The 17742-nt window shown below is 36.3% G+C and overlaps 1 protein-coding gene across 5 annotated transcripts in view; it reads right to left on the reverse strand.

Moving 5' to 3' along the window:
- Nucleotides 1-299: 299 nt before the first annotated feature.
- The window catches only part of LOC134211167 (receptor expression-enhancing protein 5), a 34456-nt gene continuing 17013 nt past the window's right edge, over nucleotides 300-17742 (reverse strand). For 2 of the 5 annotated variants that reach the window (XM_062687831.1, XM_062687832.1), the window contains exons 3-5: nucleotides 4557-4789; nucleotides 4381-4480; nucleotides 300-1036 (exon numbers count right to left, since the gene is read on the reverse strand). In XM_062687831.1, coding sequence (XP_062543815.1) covers nucleotides 957-1036; nucleotides 4381-4480; nucleotides 4557-4789 — 413 coding nt within the window. In that variant the 3' untranslated portion in view covers nucleotides 300-956. Of the gene's footprint in view, nucleotides 1037-4053; nucleotides 4257-4314; nucleotides 4481-4556; nucleotides 4790-13562; nucleotides 14008-17742 lie in introns of those variants that run through there. The other 3 variants (XM_062687833.1, XR_009978953.1, XR_009978954.1) reach the window with 3 other exon arrangements.

The raw sequence follows: 17742 nt of genomic DNA on the forward strand, positions 1-17742 counted from the left end.
ACTTAGTTAAATACCTTAGTTAAGGCCCGTTATGGAGTTTCAGCTTCCTTTTTCTCTATGTGATGGTTCTGAAAATACTATTCGATTAGATCAAATCACAAGGAACTACCTACAGTATCTTTTAGAAGCTCCGGGTAGACTGATTGGTTGATTTTGGTGCCTTATTCGACTAACTGTGGGAAAAAACAAGGATAATTATTCCCCACCCTGTGTATCAGTAAGAACTTACTGTGTCCCAAATATGAATGTGGACGGTACCGTTACGGTTCAAGGGAAGATTCTTTCTAACAAATAAAAAGTTTGATTTTGTGATGTCATCTGTGTCTTTCATGTTTTCTATAACTCAATGCGATTTTTTTTCGTTAAAATATTTAAACATACGTGTCTTTTCCACAAACCACTACTTATCCCTTGAAAAAATAAAGCATTTTAATCCGTAATGATGCAGTTTTCTTGCGTTACCTTTCCTCAGATTCACATTTTGCATGACTTGGCGATTGTTTGGTTGTTTTATGTGTGCTGTTGTACTATCAACAAAAATAATGGCGTCTTATTTCCATTTCAATAAATAAATCAGCAATAGTGATTTGTAACTTTTGTTGCAGAAGTTGGACTAAGGCAAGTGTGTACTGCTGACTACTTAACTAATCTATCCACGTCTACCCTAAGAATCGTCAGAGTCACGTTGTTACATTTAGATCTAGCAGAATCCAAATAGATACATATGATACAATCAAAGCATTAAGCCGAATACCGCGTTGAAATTTAAATCATAACGAAAAGCTTAAATTTCGTTTTTCTTTGCATTTTGATGTTTCTGCGCTAGCAGCCAGTTGACAGAAGAATTGAGTGAAAATGATGAAACTTGTCTTCAAATTGCGTACAAGAAAAATGTTTTAAATTTATAATAAACATGCTACAAACATTCTAATGAGACCTAATCGTGGGGTGTTGTTTTAAGACAGCTTCTTGGAGATCACATCACCGGCCACCTGTTTGATCTTATCAGTGGCTTGTCCGATCAGATTGTCCGCACCTTTCAGAAAAAAAAACTCTTATTAATAAGCAAAAACGTATTTTTATTACTTCTAGGAATCCTTACATAAATATCGGTTTTATAATAATAAATAATATAATCTAAATTAACTACATACAAATGAGATAAATTAATGATCCTTCAAAAGCCTAAATTTTTGATCATTCGAAAACTTTTGTCAATTATATGAAGGACCAGGGCTGAATTGGCTTTGTTTGCAAACGAAATTCTTTTTGTTGCACTCGATTTTGACAATTTCTAATCTCATTAAAACTGTCATAACTTTCATTTTTTAAACCTAGGATTCTGCTTAAACGCAAAGGGGGTCGACACGATCGACAACCAATTCGATCAAAAAACCCTAAATTCTGCGCTCTGATGGTGGAGGAGAGTATTTCCGTTTAAGAAATGTTTAGCAGATACCGGAAACCGGAATTATATTGCAACTAACGGCACCATGAAGTCCACAACGAAATGGCGAAAAGGAAAAAATCGATTTTTCGGTAACATGGTGCGCTATTAGTTACACATATTAATGAAAAAAAATTGGGGTGAAGCCATCGCAACAGCAAACTATTTGTAAAATTTGCTATCATCAACACTGCCCCTATTCGCATAAGCGTCCCATGTCAGTTTTCTTCAACTTAAGAAATATGCCGTTGAGTTTTTCAAACTCGTTTTACATGGAGAAATTAAAAAAATACTAATAAATCGATAAAACCAGCAATCTTTCTGAAAATTTGGTATAATATTCTTCACCTGTGTACATTGCTATGGAACTGTTAAATGGACCATAATTACATTGATGTTTGGTGCGAGAGTGTATCAAAAACTGGAATGTGACTGTTATGCGAATAAATAGCAAGATGGGACAACACAAGTGGGTTTTGATTTTCAAATTTCTAGAACAAAGCCTATTATTTTATCAGTTTTTCTTAAAGATGAGTTTATTGCTTATTTCTGAAAGAAAATCAAAATCGTCAAAAATCGACATGGGACTCTTATGCGAATCGCGGCAGAACAGCTGTGGCATGAAGGAACACCTTCTTATACCAAGCTACGTGTATTTTTTATTAGCAGCGTGGGCGTATATTCAAAGTGGGAGGAGAAAAAGGCTGGACAAGAAAACTTATAATTTGATGCAGGTGGGTAACGCTGAGGGATGCAACGCCTGCCGCTGCCTAACTACTGAAAATTGTCAAAGGCGTCAAGTTTGATGGACTGAGTAGATGAGGAATCAAAAAGCAGGAAAACAATGAATCATGTAATGAAAGCGAATCAAACGATAATGGTGAAGAGTGTATGAATTTTCACGGTTTCCAAGAAGTAGAACCAGAAAGTGAACCAATCAACGACGGTTAAGGAGCTAGAAATGTGTTTCCAGTAGCTGATTTTTACGGTTTTGAAGATCAAACTCCAATACGTTCCCAGCGGGTGACGAAAGGTATTCCTTCACGACGACTATTAGTTTATGCCGAAAATGAACACCTAATGAAACAAAGTTAATTGCCTATTTCCGGGGATGAAACCACCCGACTTGGACATTATTTTACAATGTTAAGAAAACTCATATGTGAATATGTACTAGGGTGGCTCAAATTAGTATGGAAAAAACTTTTTCCAATTTTTTGATGGGCCGGCCTGTTATTCGGTTCTATTTGATGCCCGCAATTAACTCTGATCGAACTAAACCTGAGTTGCGTGCTCTTGCCTACACAATGCGGTCGGGTCTGAGGTTGACGACCGACTGGCAAATAGCTCACACAACCTTACTTGATCAGTACAGTTGCTGATGAAGAATGTGTGTTGCCGCCAGACATTCTAAATACCTTAGATAATTAATACAGTAGCCGCTAGGTTGCGAAGGCCGACGGAGGTCCTTCGTAGCTTAGTTGGTTGAAGCACCAGTCTAGCGTACTATAGGTTCGTGGGTTCGAGGCCCATCGAAGGGAAAGTGGTTACCTTCAATACATTTTTCAAATCAATATCTTCCACATAATGATAATGTACATATTCACATATGAGTTTTCATTACATTGTAAACCAAAAACGTTTGTTGAAGCTATGGAGAGTTCTTTGAAACAAGTGTGGTATTCGAACATGAAGAAGGAGTTGCAATCAATAGAAGCTAATGAGATCTGCAATTATGGGGATTTGCCGATGGCATAAACCGGATCAAAATGGGTTTTTGATTGAGAATCAGAATCTGAGAATCTGCTACGCGATTCCAATTCGCAAGAGATAATGAACAGAAGTGTCATTGTTATTTGAATAGTGTCCCAGGAATTAAAGGACTGCCTATTTGCTCATCAAACCATTAGTGCTGGATACACTTTTTTTCAAGCTGCTGATAATGAGGAACGAATTAATTTTTTATCAATCAAATGAAGGCCACATTGAAATGGTTGAGTTGTGGGTGTTTTAGTGAGTCAAGAATTGATAAACATTGAGGAATCTATTAAAATGATTTTATGCATGACTAATGAGAGGACCATCTCCCTTTGTAATTCAACCCAGATCCCAAAAATACTCGTCAAAAGCTTCCAAAGATTCATTTATAAATATATGTGTATACACTTTAGAAAACCTTGTGTGAATAGTGGCCTGGTCATGACGAGAATAGCTCTTTATGTGATTGAATTTTGAAATCTCCAGCGATGTTGGCACCTTTGTGGTTCATTTAAAAAAATATAATTTAGAATTTAGAAATTTTTAAATCAATTCTCGATTTTTAACTGACATTTAGCTCCCAACCTATCTCAACCTCTTTGTCAGCAAAGAATGTTCGGGATGTGTTGATAGCGACAATCTTTCTTTTGAACAAACTGATTTACATCGATGAGTAATTTTCTATTTCAAAATACCCTCACTTGACATTATTGCTATAATTTCGATTGGTTTTCGTAAGCATATTTCATATCGATTTTGATATTCGGAAGGGTTGTATGAGCTATGCTCTGAAATTTAGGTGGAACAAAAAAATCAATATGACCGTCAGACAAAAATCTATTCGAATATAATTTAATTTGTCAAAAAAAAGCCAAACAGGTTTTATTCTATCCCTCATGCTCTCCATAGTTACATAATAATGATAATAAAAAACGATTCGTAACATTGATTGAACTGAACAGTATTTTGTTGAAAACTATTTTTTGTGGAATTATTTAATCTGAGAATGGTAAAGGTTTTACTAAAAATAGGTTTCGGAGAAATCTAATATCTATAATTGAAAACAGCAGAGTAATGATTTGTAGAAATATATGTGAAAGCAAACTTACCACGACTTCAAATTTGTGAATACTTGCTTTTTGTACTTGGATGCTTCTCATGCTCGCATTACTTACTTTTTTCGTATTTCTTGAAATATGGCAGGATGACCTTGTGGTACATTACGGTCGATCCATTGTTATCAATTGGTACCATGCACCAGACGAAGAAGACGCACTGCATCGAGGAATAAATGAATTAATGTTACACCTTTTCAAACTTGTCCTTGATTATGATAAATCCGCCGACTTACCTTCAGCAGCCAGTAGAATGGGATGATTTGCACCAGGAAAAAGGAGAAATGCTCAAACACGGACAGAACGCCGTAGATTACCCAGTAGGTGAGCCATCTGGTGTCGTCTTCCTTTGTGCGGGTTTCGATTGCTTTCATGGAAATGTACGCCGGATAAGCTACGCCGATAGCGTTGCACAGGATCTGTGCGGCATAGCCGAAGGCCAGATAGAGAACCACAATGGCAACACCACCTGTGGATTGGAGAGAGAAAAACAAAATTTTACAATCGCATCGAATTCATAGAAATTTGATAACTTTATGTAGCTTTCTTTTTGCCGGTTTTGATTGGATTTCTTCGACTGGATACTTAAGAAAAAGTAATAAGTGGCATAATAAGTGGCATAGAATCCCATACCTCAGAATGTACCATTCAAAGATTAGACTAAATTATACAAATATTATACAGATTTATGAAAATGAAATTATATGTAAAAATGAAAAAATCTAAAATGAAACGACTTATTTGCTTTTGTAAACATTGATTCAAACGTCGATGACTACTGTCCGATCTATCCAAACAGTCTCGCAGTTCACTTCCGTTCAGAAATTCCATGACAAAAGGGAATATCGGGTTAGTTTGCGACTAGTTCCATGCCTCAAGCTAACACAAGCATCTCCGGAGAGCAGTTTAAAGTAAAATTAAGTATAAAGTTCAAATTTTTAACTCACTAGTAGGTAGTTTTTCACTCTCTCTCATGAATGATATTGAAAACAAAGCAAGTTACATTTACTCAACGTGTAATGTTCCGTGCCAGAAGCTTAATTTGAGTATTTTTCATCATAGTCCCGGTTGAGTGAAAATAACATACATTTGAGTTGATAGAACTTAACCCCTTTCTTTCCACGGTAGCTGTAGTAGAGCTCCATCAAATTTAGCACTTCCCAACTTTCATTCAATTAGGGTAAAATGCCCAATAGTGGACCCCTTAGTAGCGAAATTTTGCTCTTCCTGGCATAAGGAGTGGAAATTTTTAAAATATTAATTTTGCGTGATATCTAATATCAAGCTCTGCATCTCCTCTTTATGATACATACATAAAACACTCAAATACTCGACGTTATTCGTTGAAATTAACATTTTAAAGTCTGACTGAATTCGCCCTATAGTAGACCCCCTGGGGGTCCATAATAGGAAATTGCTTCCCTATAGTCGACACTTCATTTGATTTTTATGTTCCGTTTCGAGACGTTCTTCTTTCCTATTATAGACCCCCCAAATATTCCTATAATGGACACTCTCGTGTTTATTTTTTATAGAATTGTAAAAAATCATCTAATTTTACTTTCCATAGCATTTCTAATGCATGTAGTCAAATCATAGGAGTGTAAGGTAGGTTCTCCCGATGGAATTTCATAGCAAAATGTTTACATTGTGCTATAATAATGCAAAAATGGCTGGAGGGTCCACTATTGGTTGGGGGTCCACTATTGGGCACTTTACCCTATTTCCACAACAAAAAGCAATATTTGGCACTTGTGTATGTTTTCAGAAAGCTTATATTCAATTGTGTGTAAAAATTGTGAAACTATTGATAAACAATCCGAAACTCTCTCGTTTTCCACTATTTTTTCTATGCCAAATGACTTTTGTTCTAGCATTTTCCTCAAAGGTGATTCCTTGCTACTGAAAACTTTGGAAAAAGTCGTGGGAAGGAAAGGGTAATGATGGGTTTACAAGGGAGCAAAGGCAAAGTGTTCACCGGAGTTTTTAGGCATTTTACTTACTTTTGGCTTCTTCCACACAAGGGAGGATTTGAGTGAAAGGATCCCAAAAGTGAGTTGATTTCCTTTTCTGACAATGACTTTTCTGATAATGAATACTTTTGCGTACGTTTTGACAATTTTTCTGTTGAAAAACTGTCATAAACGTACGCAAACCTATCCATTATTCAGGCCGGCATCTTGGACATCAAAGCATATCTTGATTTCATCGTACTATGTTTCCTGGAATTTGATTATTTAAGGTGATTATACAATGCAATTCGTGGTCCTAAAAATCACTAGAAAAAGCACGTGGTTTCCAAGATGGCTTTGTTGTATAATCACCTTAATCAATAGTGTTTGTTTTATTACGTGATAGTTTCCATTTGTCGACCAGTTTTCCTCATCAACTGTTTTTTACTCGAATTTTAGGTTTTAAATTATTACAGTGAACTCTGCCTAAATCGATGTTCTGTAACTCGATATTTTCCCTTACGCGATGAAATACAAAGTCCCTTGAGTCTAGCATACTGAGTTTACTCCGTAAGTCGATACCTCCCTTACTCGATATTCTCTAAGTCGAAGTAATTTTTCAATGCATTTTCTCGCTATCTCGATGTTGTCATAATCGGTTCACATGCACGCACAATATACACGATCTCGGGCTATTTGCCCGAATTACGTTTGGTCGAATGCTGTTTGGCCGAATAGTTAAAAATAAACTTATATTGTGAGTCTTGAAAAGTGAGTAATGAGAAGTGAGAAGCTCGGATGAGAAATTAGAAACTGCGAAATGAGAAGTGGAAAATGACTAATGAAAAGAGTAAAGTGTGAAGTGGAAAGTGAGAAATATGAAGTAAGAAGCGAGAAGTGAAAAATAAGAAGTGAGAAGTGGGAATTAAGAAGTGCTAAGTAAGAAGTGAGTAGTAAGCGGTGAGATGTGAGAAACGAAAAGTGAGAAATGAGAGATATGAAGCGAGAAGTAAAAAGTGAGAAGTGAAAAGTAAGTAGGAGTGAGGAGTAAGAAGTGGAAATTAAGAAGTGAGAAGTGGGAGTTGAAAAGTGAGAAGTCCGAAGTAAGCTTTCTTCCTCTTTATTCATTCTTTTTTCTACTATCTTCCTTTTTCTTTATCTTTTCTCTTAATCCTTATTCTTCCTTCCCTCTTCCTTCTACTTACTTCCGCTTTCTTTCCACGTAAGAAAGAAATTAGAAGTAGGAATTGAGAAATGAGAAGTAAAAACTGAGAAATAAAAAAAACGAAGCGAGAAGTAAGTAGAAGTAGTAAGTAAGTAAGAAGTGAGAAGTAAGAAGAGAAGCAAAAATTTAGAAAAGAGAAGTGTTTAGTGATAAGTGAGCAGAGAGCAGTAAGAAGAAGTGAAAAGTGAGGAGTGTGGGGTAAGAAAAGAATAGTGAAATTAATCCTTATTCTTTCCAATTTCATTCATTCCACTTGCTACCTTTTTCCTTCTTCTTCCTCTTTTTATACCTATTACTTTTTTCTTCTTCCTTATTCTCTTTTCCAACTATTTTCTTCCTTCTTCCTTCACCCTTCTTCTTATTTCTTTTTCCCTCTTCCATCTACACTCTCCCGATTTCATATTTTTTTCTCCTTCTATCTACCTAATTCCTTCATCCCTTTTTTCCCTTCCTTTTTCCTTTTTATTTCTTCCTTTTCCTTTCTTCCATCCTCCTTCTTCTTCCTGTCTTATATCTCACTAACTTCTCAGTTCTCAGCATCTCGTTTCTCACATTCCAGTTATCATTCATCACTTCTCACCTCTTGTCTATGTTTTCCTCACTACTAATTCCTACTTTTCACGTCGTAACTATCACATCTCAATTCTCACTAATCCCTTCTCATTTCTCACTTCCCACTACTCCCTTTTCATGTGCTACTGCACACATCTCACTACTAAGTACTCACTTCCATTTCTCAGTACTCACTTCTCACTACCCTGTACTTCTCAGTTCTCACTTTTAACTGTCTATTCGCCCAAATGGCCATGTTTCTACATGCTCTGAAAAGTATTTGATATTTTGGGAAAAAAATATAAATGTGTCCGATATCTCGATACCTCTTTAACTCGATGGTCCCTACAATTTCGAGTAGGGGAGAGTTCACTGTATTATTAAGTTTGATTTAAGTGAATTTTACCAATAAAAAGTATCACGGTTGGACCTCAGGGTGGCCAATGCTGCCCTCTCCCCCTGCCAAGTACCTTTGTCTTTGATATTTACGAGTGAAGAATTTATAAACTCTCGTGCCCACTTGATGAAATTCTTTTTTCATTTCATCATTCTTACGCCCCGCGAAAATTTTCAGTATGCATTTATAAAAATGTTATGACCGCAACGGGGCTCGAACCCAGAACACCAACAAAAATGGCACTGGGTTGCGCTCACTTTATCCACACCACCACATCAACTGCTTATTTGGGATAAGTTATTTCTCGCTTAACTTTTTAAAAGGACCGAAGTAACATTTTTTTCATGATTTAATTTGAGTACTGCAATCAAAAGCTTTCATGTTTTTCTGTTGATTGCGCTATTCAAATTAATTCATGAAAATTTTTTTACTTAGGTCCTTTTGAAAAGTTAAGCGAGATTTGTTCCATAAAAGCTACACGGTCAACCATTTCTTCAAGTTTCTTCAAAAATCTTCATATAGATCTTTAAAGGTTTTCTTATCAACCATCGATAGCGATCGATGCCATTTCATGAAGAATTATAAATTGTTCAAAAGTTACAACACGGAAAATTTATAACGATCTTTTCCAAAGTATCGATACCAATTGATGCCGTTGGAACGATATGATTTTTCACCGTTCTTCTTTATCGACCTGTCAAAACTTTCGACAAAAACAAAAATCTTCAGAGGTACTTCGAGAACATGTTCATTTTTTTCATTTATTCGCTTATTCGAGAATCAAACCTGAAGAATTGTTGAAGATGTTGTATTTTCCCACAGAGATCTTAACCACTAGACCACGTTATATTCTGATTGTGAGTAGCTAAATTGCATTAACATTCTACACCATATTATTTATTTGAAATATTACTTATATATAGGGGAATTATTTTCCACCCTACAGCACTTTCTTATAATCATCGTTCACTTAGCTCCATGCTAATTTTATCATACATCAATTTCGGTCATATCGAAGTAAAATGGTTTTCCATTACGGCATAGTTTTTCTTTGAAAGTCGTTTCATTCCATTATCCATTTGTTTCCGAAAATCTTTATTTCCGGGGAAATAAACAAACGCCAAAATGACAATCGATTTTTCGATATTCAGTGATATGAATCGATGAACTAAAAAGTGATAAAGGGTCAACGGTGTATATCTATGAAATTCTTTGTCAAAATACAGGTATACCTCGATTATATGGACTTTTTCGATGCAAAAAAGTCCATATAATCAAATTTTCCATATAATCGAAGCAAATGATGTAAAGTTTTGTCCTATTGTCTCCTTATGAAAATTGGCCGGATTGGACCGGCTCAGAAGATATGGCCAAAATGCATTTGTTTATGCAATAATCGCGTAGAAACAGTCTCACTTTTCTGACACTTATCTTTAAAAGATCTCCTTGCAACAAGTTGCGTTTGATTGATATTCTTAAAAAGAATTTAAATCAATGTAAATAAGAGGCTCTATCCACGTATCAGTGTCATTTTTACAAGAACCAATGTTTCCCGTTTCCTGTCATTTCCCGCCAAAAAATGTATCTCGTTTTATTGTCTCAGTCAATTATTTGACTTATTAAGTTCAACTTTTTCACATAATTCATATTTTAGAATAAAAAAAAGATCGGAAAAGTGCCGCACGTTTGAAGACTTGGAATTGGCCTTATTTTAATTCAAAATAGGTTGGAAACCAGCACTATTTGTCAAAAAGTATGGCGTCAAAAAGTATGGGTTCTTTGGGAAAGTTGTCCTCAAAAAAATGAAGAATCGATTAAGCGGATAAAAATTGTCGACGGGAAAGGTCAATTGCAGAGTGTACCTACATCTGCTAAGTGGAATATTAAAGGATAAATTGGCATGGCTATGCTGGACTATGTTCGTATATTAAAGCAGGGCTGTATTTTGCAACGGGTTTTAAAATTCAAAACGACGCACAGTGGCGGGCCCTCATAAACATCCCGGCCAAAACTTGAGGTTGCATTAAAAATTCCACCACCGCGCGCTGTTGTATTTTGTACAACACTAACGAAAAACACATCGCTCACATTACACAGCATGAACGAGTTTGCATGAGCGTTTCAGGATCACGCTTTGCTGAACGGTTTAGCAGCAATTGATTTAAGAACTGCTAACAAGAACATTCTAAAGATATTCAATTTCTTTTCCTATCGTTGATCGTCAGTATAATCCTTAAGCCTTGTGCTGAACAAATGTGAATACCAGGATATTCGACAACATTTATTTAAACATAAAGACTGCTCGAAGAGTTTTCAGTTTTTTACATTCAAATAATCATCAAGTTCGTTCAGAAGAAATAATTCCAGGTTAGAAAACCATTTGGAACTTTATGTATCACATATTGAAATAAACTCTTCCAGTTTCGTGGATATACCTAAAAAATCAGTCTCAGTGGGTCCGGTTTGCTAAATGTTAATGCATCATCCGTCCTTCTATACTTAATTCCATGCACCAAAAGCAGAAAAAGGTTGGAAGCAAAGATCTAACAGCTAAATATGACAATCTCATCTTATCACTTGCTCCACATACTGTCAGTCTGACAATTCACTTCACGTTTTCGTATGGCAGAGATCACCAAAAATACGCATTATTTTTCACCACCTATTTGTAAGGACGTGGCAGTGGCTGTTGCATATTAAAGAATTGTATATTTATCATTATAAACAATGAAATTTTCTAACGCGAAAATGGTAAATCAATCAAGTCAATCGAACATATGACTCAGAGTGCATCTCCATATATAACATGCCTTACGGGCCTTTATTTGCCCAAATGTACCATAATAAATATAGAATCAATGTAAAATATGACTTACAATATTCAACATCTTTTTAAAACCCCAAAACACATAAAAAAATTGAGCGAAAAAAAAAGTCCATATAATTGAGGTAAAAAGTCCATATAATCGAGGGTCCATATAATCGAGGTAAACCTGTATATCATTGCTTTGAGATCGTTCTTTAACAGATATTAGTTAACGTTTCATGAATATTCATATCGTTATTGCGATTAACTTAATGATAAAGATGTAGCGGTGTTCATCTTTGAAATGCTTTGTCAAAGTATAACATTCTTTACATGAATTGAGATAACGATTCATTAAGATTTATATCGTTTTTGGAAATATTTAAGGGTAAAGAAATACCGACAAAATTATTTAATTTTGTATAAATTACTTTGAAGTAGTTTGACGAATGGTTGGTCGGGTACTCTTGTTCGCATTAGTGAAGGCCCGAAAAGGATGAAAGAAGGGAGAAAACGAGCAAACAGTGGCGTTTCCTAACCTCAGTCTACCTGTGCACTGGATTTAAATTTAAGGAATTGGTGTGTGGAAATGCATAGAATAACTAGATTTTGATTAGTCTAAACGACTCTTATAATTTTATTTTCCATTTGGGCTGTCAAAATATCAAAAATTTAATTTTTTGGGTCAGTGCACAGGTAAAATGTGAGGTTAAGCGACGCCACTGCGAGCAAATCTCGCTTAACTTTTCAAAAGGACCTAAGTAACATTTTTTCATGAATTAATTTGAATTGCGTAATCAACTGAACAACATGAAAGCTTTTGATAGCAGTACTCAAATTAATTCATGAAAAACATGTTACTTAGGTCCTTTTGAAAAGTTAAGCGAGAAAACAACTTTTCGCGGCACTGACAGTGAGGGAGAAATAGTTATCTTTCATCAGGCCTTTTTTCTTTCCCGCAAAATGATTTCTCGGCGAAAATCTGCGTGAGTGAGCAATCTCTGCTCGTGAGAATAAGGGAGTATTACGATCCCTGACTATAGGGCATTGCATCAGTTCTGAACAAAAAGTGAATGATAGAGTTTAGTTTTTTTTATTTATATAAATTAAGGCGTTAACAAAACTTTTTATACACTCTTTGTAGTACATTCGATTTTGGCAACACAATCGGAACATATGTTGCCAAAATTGAATAGTTTTTGTTTTCTCTAGACACGATTTTTACGCGGATTTTGAAAGCTAAGCGTTTTTTCTAGAGTCGTTTTTAACAATTTTTCACGTCGGTTTCGGGGTCTAACCAGTTTTCATTACGCGGATTATAAGATTTACGCGTTATGAATCCCTAAAAAAATGTTGCCAAAATCGAATGAGTCGGTAACACATCTTTTTTTTTTGGTTTTTCCATTCTGCGGAATGGGTTATTCAAGGTTTATTTTTCTGGGGAATGGGTCATTCTAGTTTTTTTTCAGGGAGATGGGGTGCATTCTAGGAAATGTTATTTTGGAATTTTGAAGAATTGGTTGTTCTGGGATATTCCATTCAGGAATTGCTCTTCTTAACATTGACCTACATATAACTGAAATCTGCATTTAAAAAGGGACATTAGGCCTCCGTTATTATTTGGTAAATACCAAATCAATAATTCATTGATAATGAGTCTTTATAGAAGCTGAATTTTTAAATGGGTTGTAGGGTAAACTTGTTGCACTTTATTGTTAACCTTCGGTTTAATGACCTGATACCCGTAACTAGAATGTGAGGAGAAGAACGCATCGTTGACACAGCCATGATACTCACCAGCCTACCACTCGTGATGCATTTGCAACATCAGCTAAATAAGTTTTTTAAGACTTGACCCAAACAAAATTTTTGCTAAAGGTCAGACTTCAGTTTCGGAAAAAAAAACTTCACGATAAAAGGCTTTGTGGAACAAGATATTGGCAAATGAGTTAAACTGTGACTAAACGAACGGCTACATCCTTTCTGATGCTATCACATTTCATTTTTAAATTAAGATTAACATTGACATTGATTGAAAAATTAATTTGCGTAAGGTTCATAGACAGATAGTATGTAAGTAGACTTTGATAAACTACAGAAAATTATCGTCTGCATGATTCACTATTGATGAAATACTGATTGTGTATTCGCAATATTCTGCGTAATGTTCAGTTTTATTTTTTTTCCCATGTATCGAATAAGAAAGGGTAGACTGTAGTTGCTATAAATAGAGGTGGAGTATGTCACACTTTCAAAACCAATAACAAGAATTAGCACTTATATATATATATTAAACCAATAAATCATTACCAATCACAATGCATTTTGTCTTCATATCATTCTGCGGTTCTCCATCAACGGAATCCTGTGAATTACTATCGTGCGCCATCTTTTTGTTGATATAACTTTGTTGTGGCTCTCGAGGCAGCGAATTAATTAGCACCTTATACCACTAAACAAGCGCCGACTCTGTCCAGCCGAAACAAATGGCACAAAACCGGAACACGGCACGCACACTTTGGAGTCGATTCCTGATCGGTGCGAACACCGTTGATCTACGTTCTACAATCACGAGCACGACACAAAGGGTGGTGGTAAATTTTCCACTGAATAAGACTATAACCTTTGCTTTGGGGACTCTGACACGTTGGGTATGGGTGTGGAAGGAGTACCAGAAACGGGGCTGAGCGAATCGCAAAAGTTCCCCGGGATCATTAAAATTGTGCTGCGGAGACACATCATGAACAGGTAGTGCTCCCCACGTTTTCACTGGCAGGATTTGTTTGAAGAAACGAACGCATGGCTCGCCCCAAGCCAATGCTTCTAATAATAACCACACTTCTAACGAGTATATCAACTGGTCGGTGGTCATATCAGTGTTCTGCTGCTGAGTGAAGTGCCAAGTGGTCATTTTCATTTCACTGTATAGCCACAGATAACAGATATTCGGGCTAGTATCTGATACGTAACTTAAACGTGCGGAACCGGTAATTCATTTGTATTGTCTATGAGAAGCCCCACTTACAATTATTTCAAGACGGCGCTATGAATGTTACAACGCATAAATAAACAGCTCAAATGCACTTCACCAATTTTTATTTACTTATCTAGAATACTCGATTGTTCAAAATACCTAATCGGTATAAAGAAAAACACAAGCTTTTCAATGAAATTTGTTCTAATACTATGTTCGCACTACAGCCTGAATAACATGTTATTTAAATTATCGACAAAAGATAGCTCATCAAGATAGCCGAATAACATGTTACAAGTGCGAACATAGTATAACATAAATATCTGTTATCTGTGGTATAGTCGCAAGGAACTCTTTGAGCAGACAAGCGTCATAGTTATTATAATTCTATCCTGTTCACACTAGATTGTCTTTCTTTCGCGGAAATGCTAACGAGTGACGAATTTACTGGGGCTGGGATGATTTACCAACAGCTGATTGATTTCGGCAGTAGGATCGAAATGATGTAGCAATTCTAAAGCAAGTACATAACAAAGAGGGATGAACAATTGGATACATGAACTCTTTGTAATTTCATTGCCATTCTCATACAACAGAATGGGCTTGTTGATCATATGCAGGGTCAGATTTAGCCGGAAGGGGCCCCGGGTCCGGTGAGGTTGTTGGTTTTGGTACATAAGATTTGTGGGGGCCCGAGGCCACCCCTAAATCCGGCCCTGGTCATATGGGTACCACTTCTGCCTCATACTCAGGAGGTTGTGGGTTTAATACCATTTCTCCTACTTTGTATTTTTCATATATTTTTAAATGGGCTTTGAAGACCGTTTCTATCTTCTATCCTATACATACGACAGCAGCAGGTAACTGTTAGAATTCAAAATGAGCGAAAAAGCTCGTTTCGATATCGAATTAAGAATATAATCACCATTTCATTTCTATCTCTTTGGCAACCCATTAACCAAGACCATGGAACTCTGCCATAGAACCTAACCACCAGATTCCAATAAAATTCCGCATGAACTAGTGGCGAGTGCAGCGGTGTTCTCGGCTTACAGTGGACGAGCGATTGCATAATCAATTCATTCGCATCTCCGATAGACGAATCCAAGTAAAAATAAGAAGAAGACACACGACGGTGTTAACTTTGACAGATCCTACAGCACAGCATAGGAAGATCATTTTAAAATGCTTATAATAAATTCAAGACAAAATGTAATTAAAATCTGATTGAAACATGATACGGAAAAAGTTCTGAACTGTATGATAGATACATTTTTGGAAAATATTCAAAAAATTGAGATAAGCTCCCGAATATGTAATTCAGAACTTTTTCCGAACCCTACATTAATCAGATTTTAATTACAATTTGTCTAGAATTTATTATAAGCATTTTAAAATGATCTTCCTATGCTGTGCTGTAGGATCTGTCAAAGTTAACACCGTCGTATGTCTTCTTCTTATTTTTACTTGGATTCGTCTATAGACCGTGAGAACGTTGCCAGCGCCGTTATAGACCATTTGAAAATATTAGAAAAAAATCGGATTGTGCACATTGAGGTTGGAGAGCGAATCCTATGCTTCAATCCATTGGTTCTCTGTGCAATTGCGATTGTGCTGGCCAATCACGGAGTAGCAACTACGAAAAGCACGGTCATCATGCTCATTGCCATTCGCATACAACAACAGGCACGAAAACATATAACACTAGTACGTACGGGGTTCTGCAAATCCTCACCAAGCGCCAATGATAAATCATCTAATTTTAAGCACAAAATAACGTTTTGATTATTAATAAACCATATCGAACATTTCTTGACCAGGTAATCAAGGGTGTTCTTTATTTAATTTGCACTAAAGGAATATTGCTTTGTGTTCTTTTTACGAATAAAGTACCATAAGACTGTCTAGAAGCGGTCTTTTACGGTTTAGCAAAACCCCGATCATAAAGCAGTGTTTCCCAGCGTTTTCGGTTTTATATTCCTCAATTTGCTTCTCACAGCCTTGATCTAAGCTTAATTATTATGCAGACCACTGGAAAATGTGTTTCGTCTAAAGAGTAACCCGGGTTAGGGACAAAAGGTCGAAAGACAAAAAGTCGAAAGACAAAAGGTTGAAAGACGAAAGGTCGCAGGGACAAATGGTCGAAAAGGACAAAAGGTCAAAAGGGACATAAGGTCGAAAGGGACAAAAGGTCGAAAGGACAAAACATCGAACTGGACAAAAGGTCGAAACGGACAGAACGTCGAACGGGACAAAAGATCGAAAGAAACTAAAGATCAATAAGATCAAAAGGTCAAAATGGACAAGGAACTGAAACGGAGAGAGTCAATCTAGCACCAGAGTTGCCCTACACAGTTAACAAAAACTCTGCTCTTTTATTTTTTACATTTTTTAACAAATAAATAAAATTCATTCAGTGAGTACAACTAATAGATGGATGTTGAGTTTTATAAATGTCACTTCGATCTGTTATAATGGCGCACGCCGCACATCAAATACACCGGCGTATATTACACGCCGGTGTATTTTCAATGCGTGCGCCTTTTGACAGATCGAAACGACATTCAGAAAACCTAGATTTTCATCTATTATTTGCACTCATTGAATGAATTTTATTTAATTGCTAAAAATAGTTTAAAATAAAAGAGCAACTTTATAGAGTAACTGTATAGGACAACTCTGTCTCGCGCAATACAAGTCCCTAAATCAACAATCTTTTTATCTCTAATAGAACTATGTAGATATTCATAATATTGTTTCATAGTAATTACTTCTTCTTTGAAAACTGCTCATTCTTCAACTTTGAATGATGTGATGAGTGTGTTATTTCTACTTGAAGTTAAAGGCATTTCATAAATACTTTCGGAATACACCCAACTTGTTATCAAGTTGTTCTTGATCGACCTTTTGTCCTTTTCGACCCTTTGTGCCTTTCGACCTTTTATGTCTTTCGACCTTTTGTCCTTTCGACCATTTGTCCTTTCGACCTTTTCTCTTTCGACGTTTTGTCTTTTCGACCTTTTGTCCTTTCGACCTTTTGTCTTTCGACCTTTTGTCCTTTCGACCTTGTCTTTCGACCTTTTGTCCTTTCGACCTTTTGTCCTTCGACCTTTTGTCATAGATTCAGAGTAACCCAGCAATAATGAGTTCGAGGGGGTAGTGTACTCTAAGTTACAAAAAAGCGGTTATCTCGAAACCATGTTGGCGGACATCATAGCTCGAAAGCAATTCGACCGATTTTAACGCGGTCTTGAAGGTACATGTAAGACTTCTTTGATGGATCTCGCATGGATTTCTTAGAAGTTTTGATTTCCTTGGCATTTTTTTGATGGAACGCATCAGGTTGCGAGCAATCGTTTCACAAGCCGATTTGATCACGTTTGGCATACGTGCAAAGTATGGACGTCTACTTCCCGGCTTTCGCTACTAAGACCCATCCTGCAGAGACGTTTTAAGGCTCAAGAAAGAATGGCAGATGGAAAGAGCTTTCTGAGTGATTAATAACCGGCAGTGTGT

This window comes from Armigeres subalbatus, chromosome 2 (assembly GCF_024139115.2).
Source record: "Armigeres subalbatus isolate Guangzhou_Male chromosome 2, GZ_Asu_2, whole genome shotgun sequence".
NCBI classification, from domain to species: Eukaryota; Metazoa; Arthropoda; class Insecta; order Diptera; family Culicidae; genus Armigeres; species Armigeres subalbatus.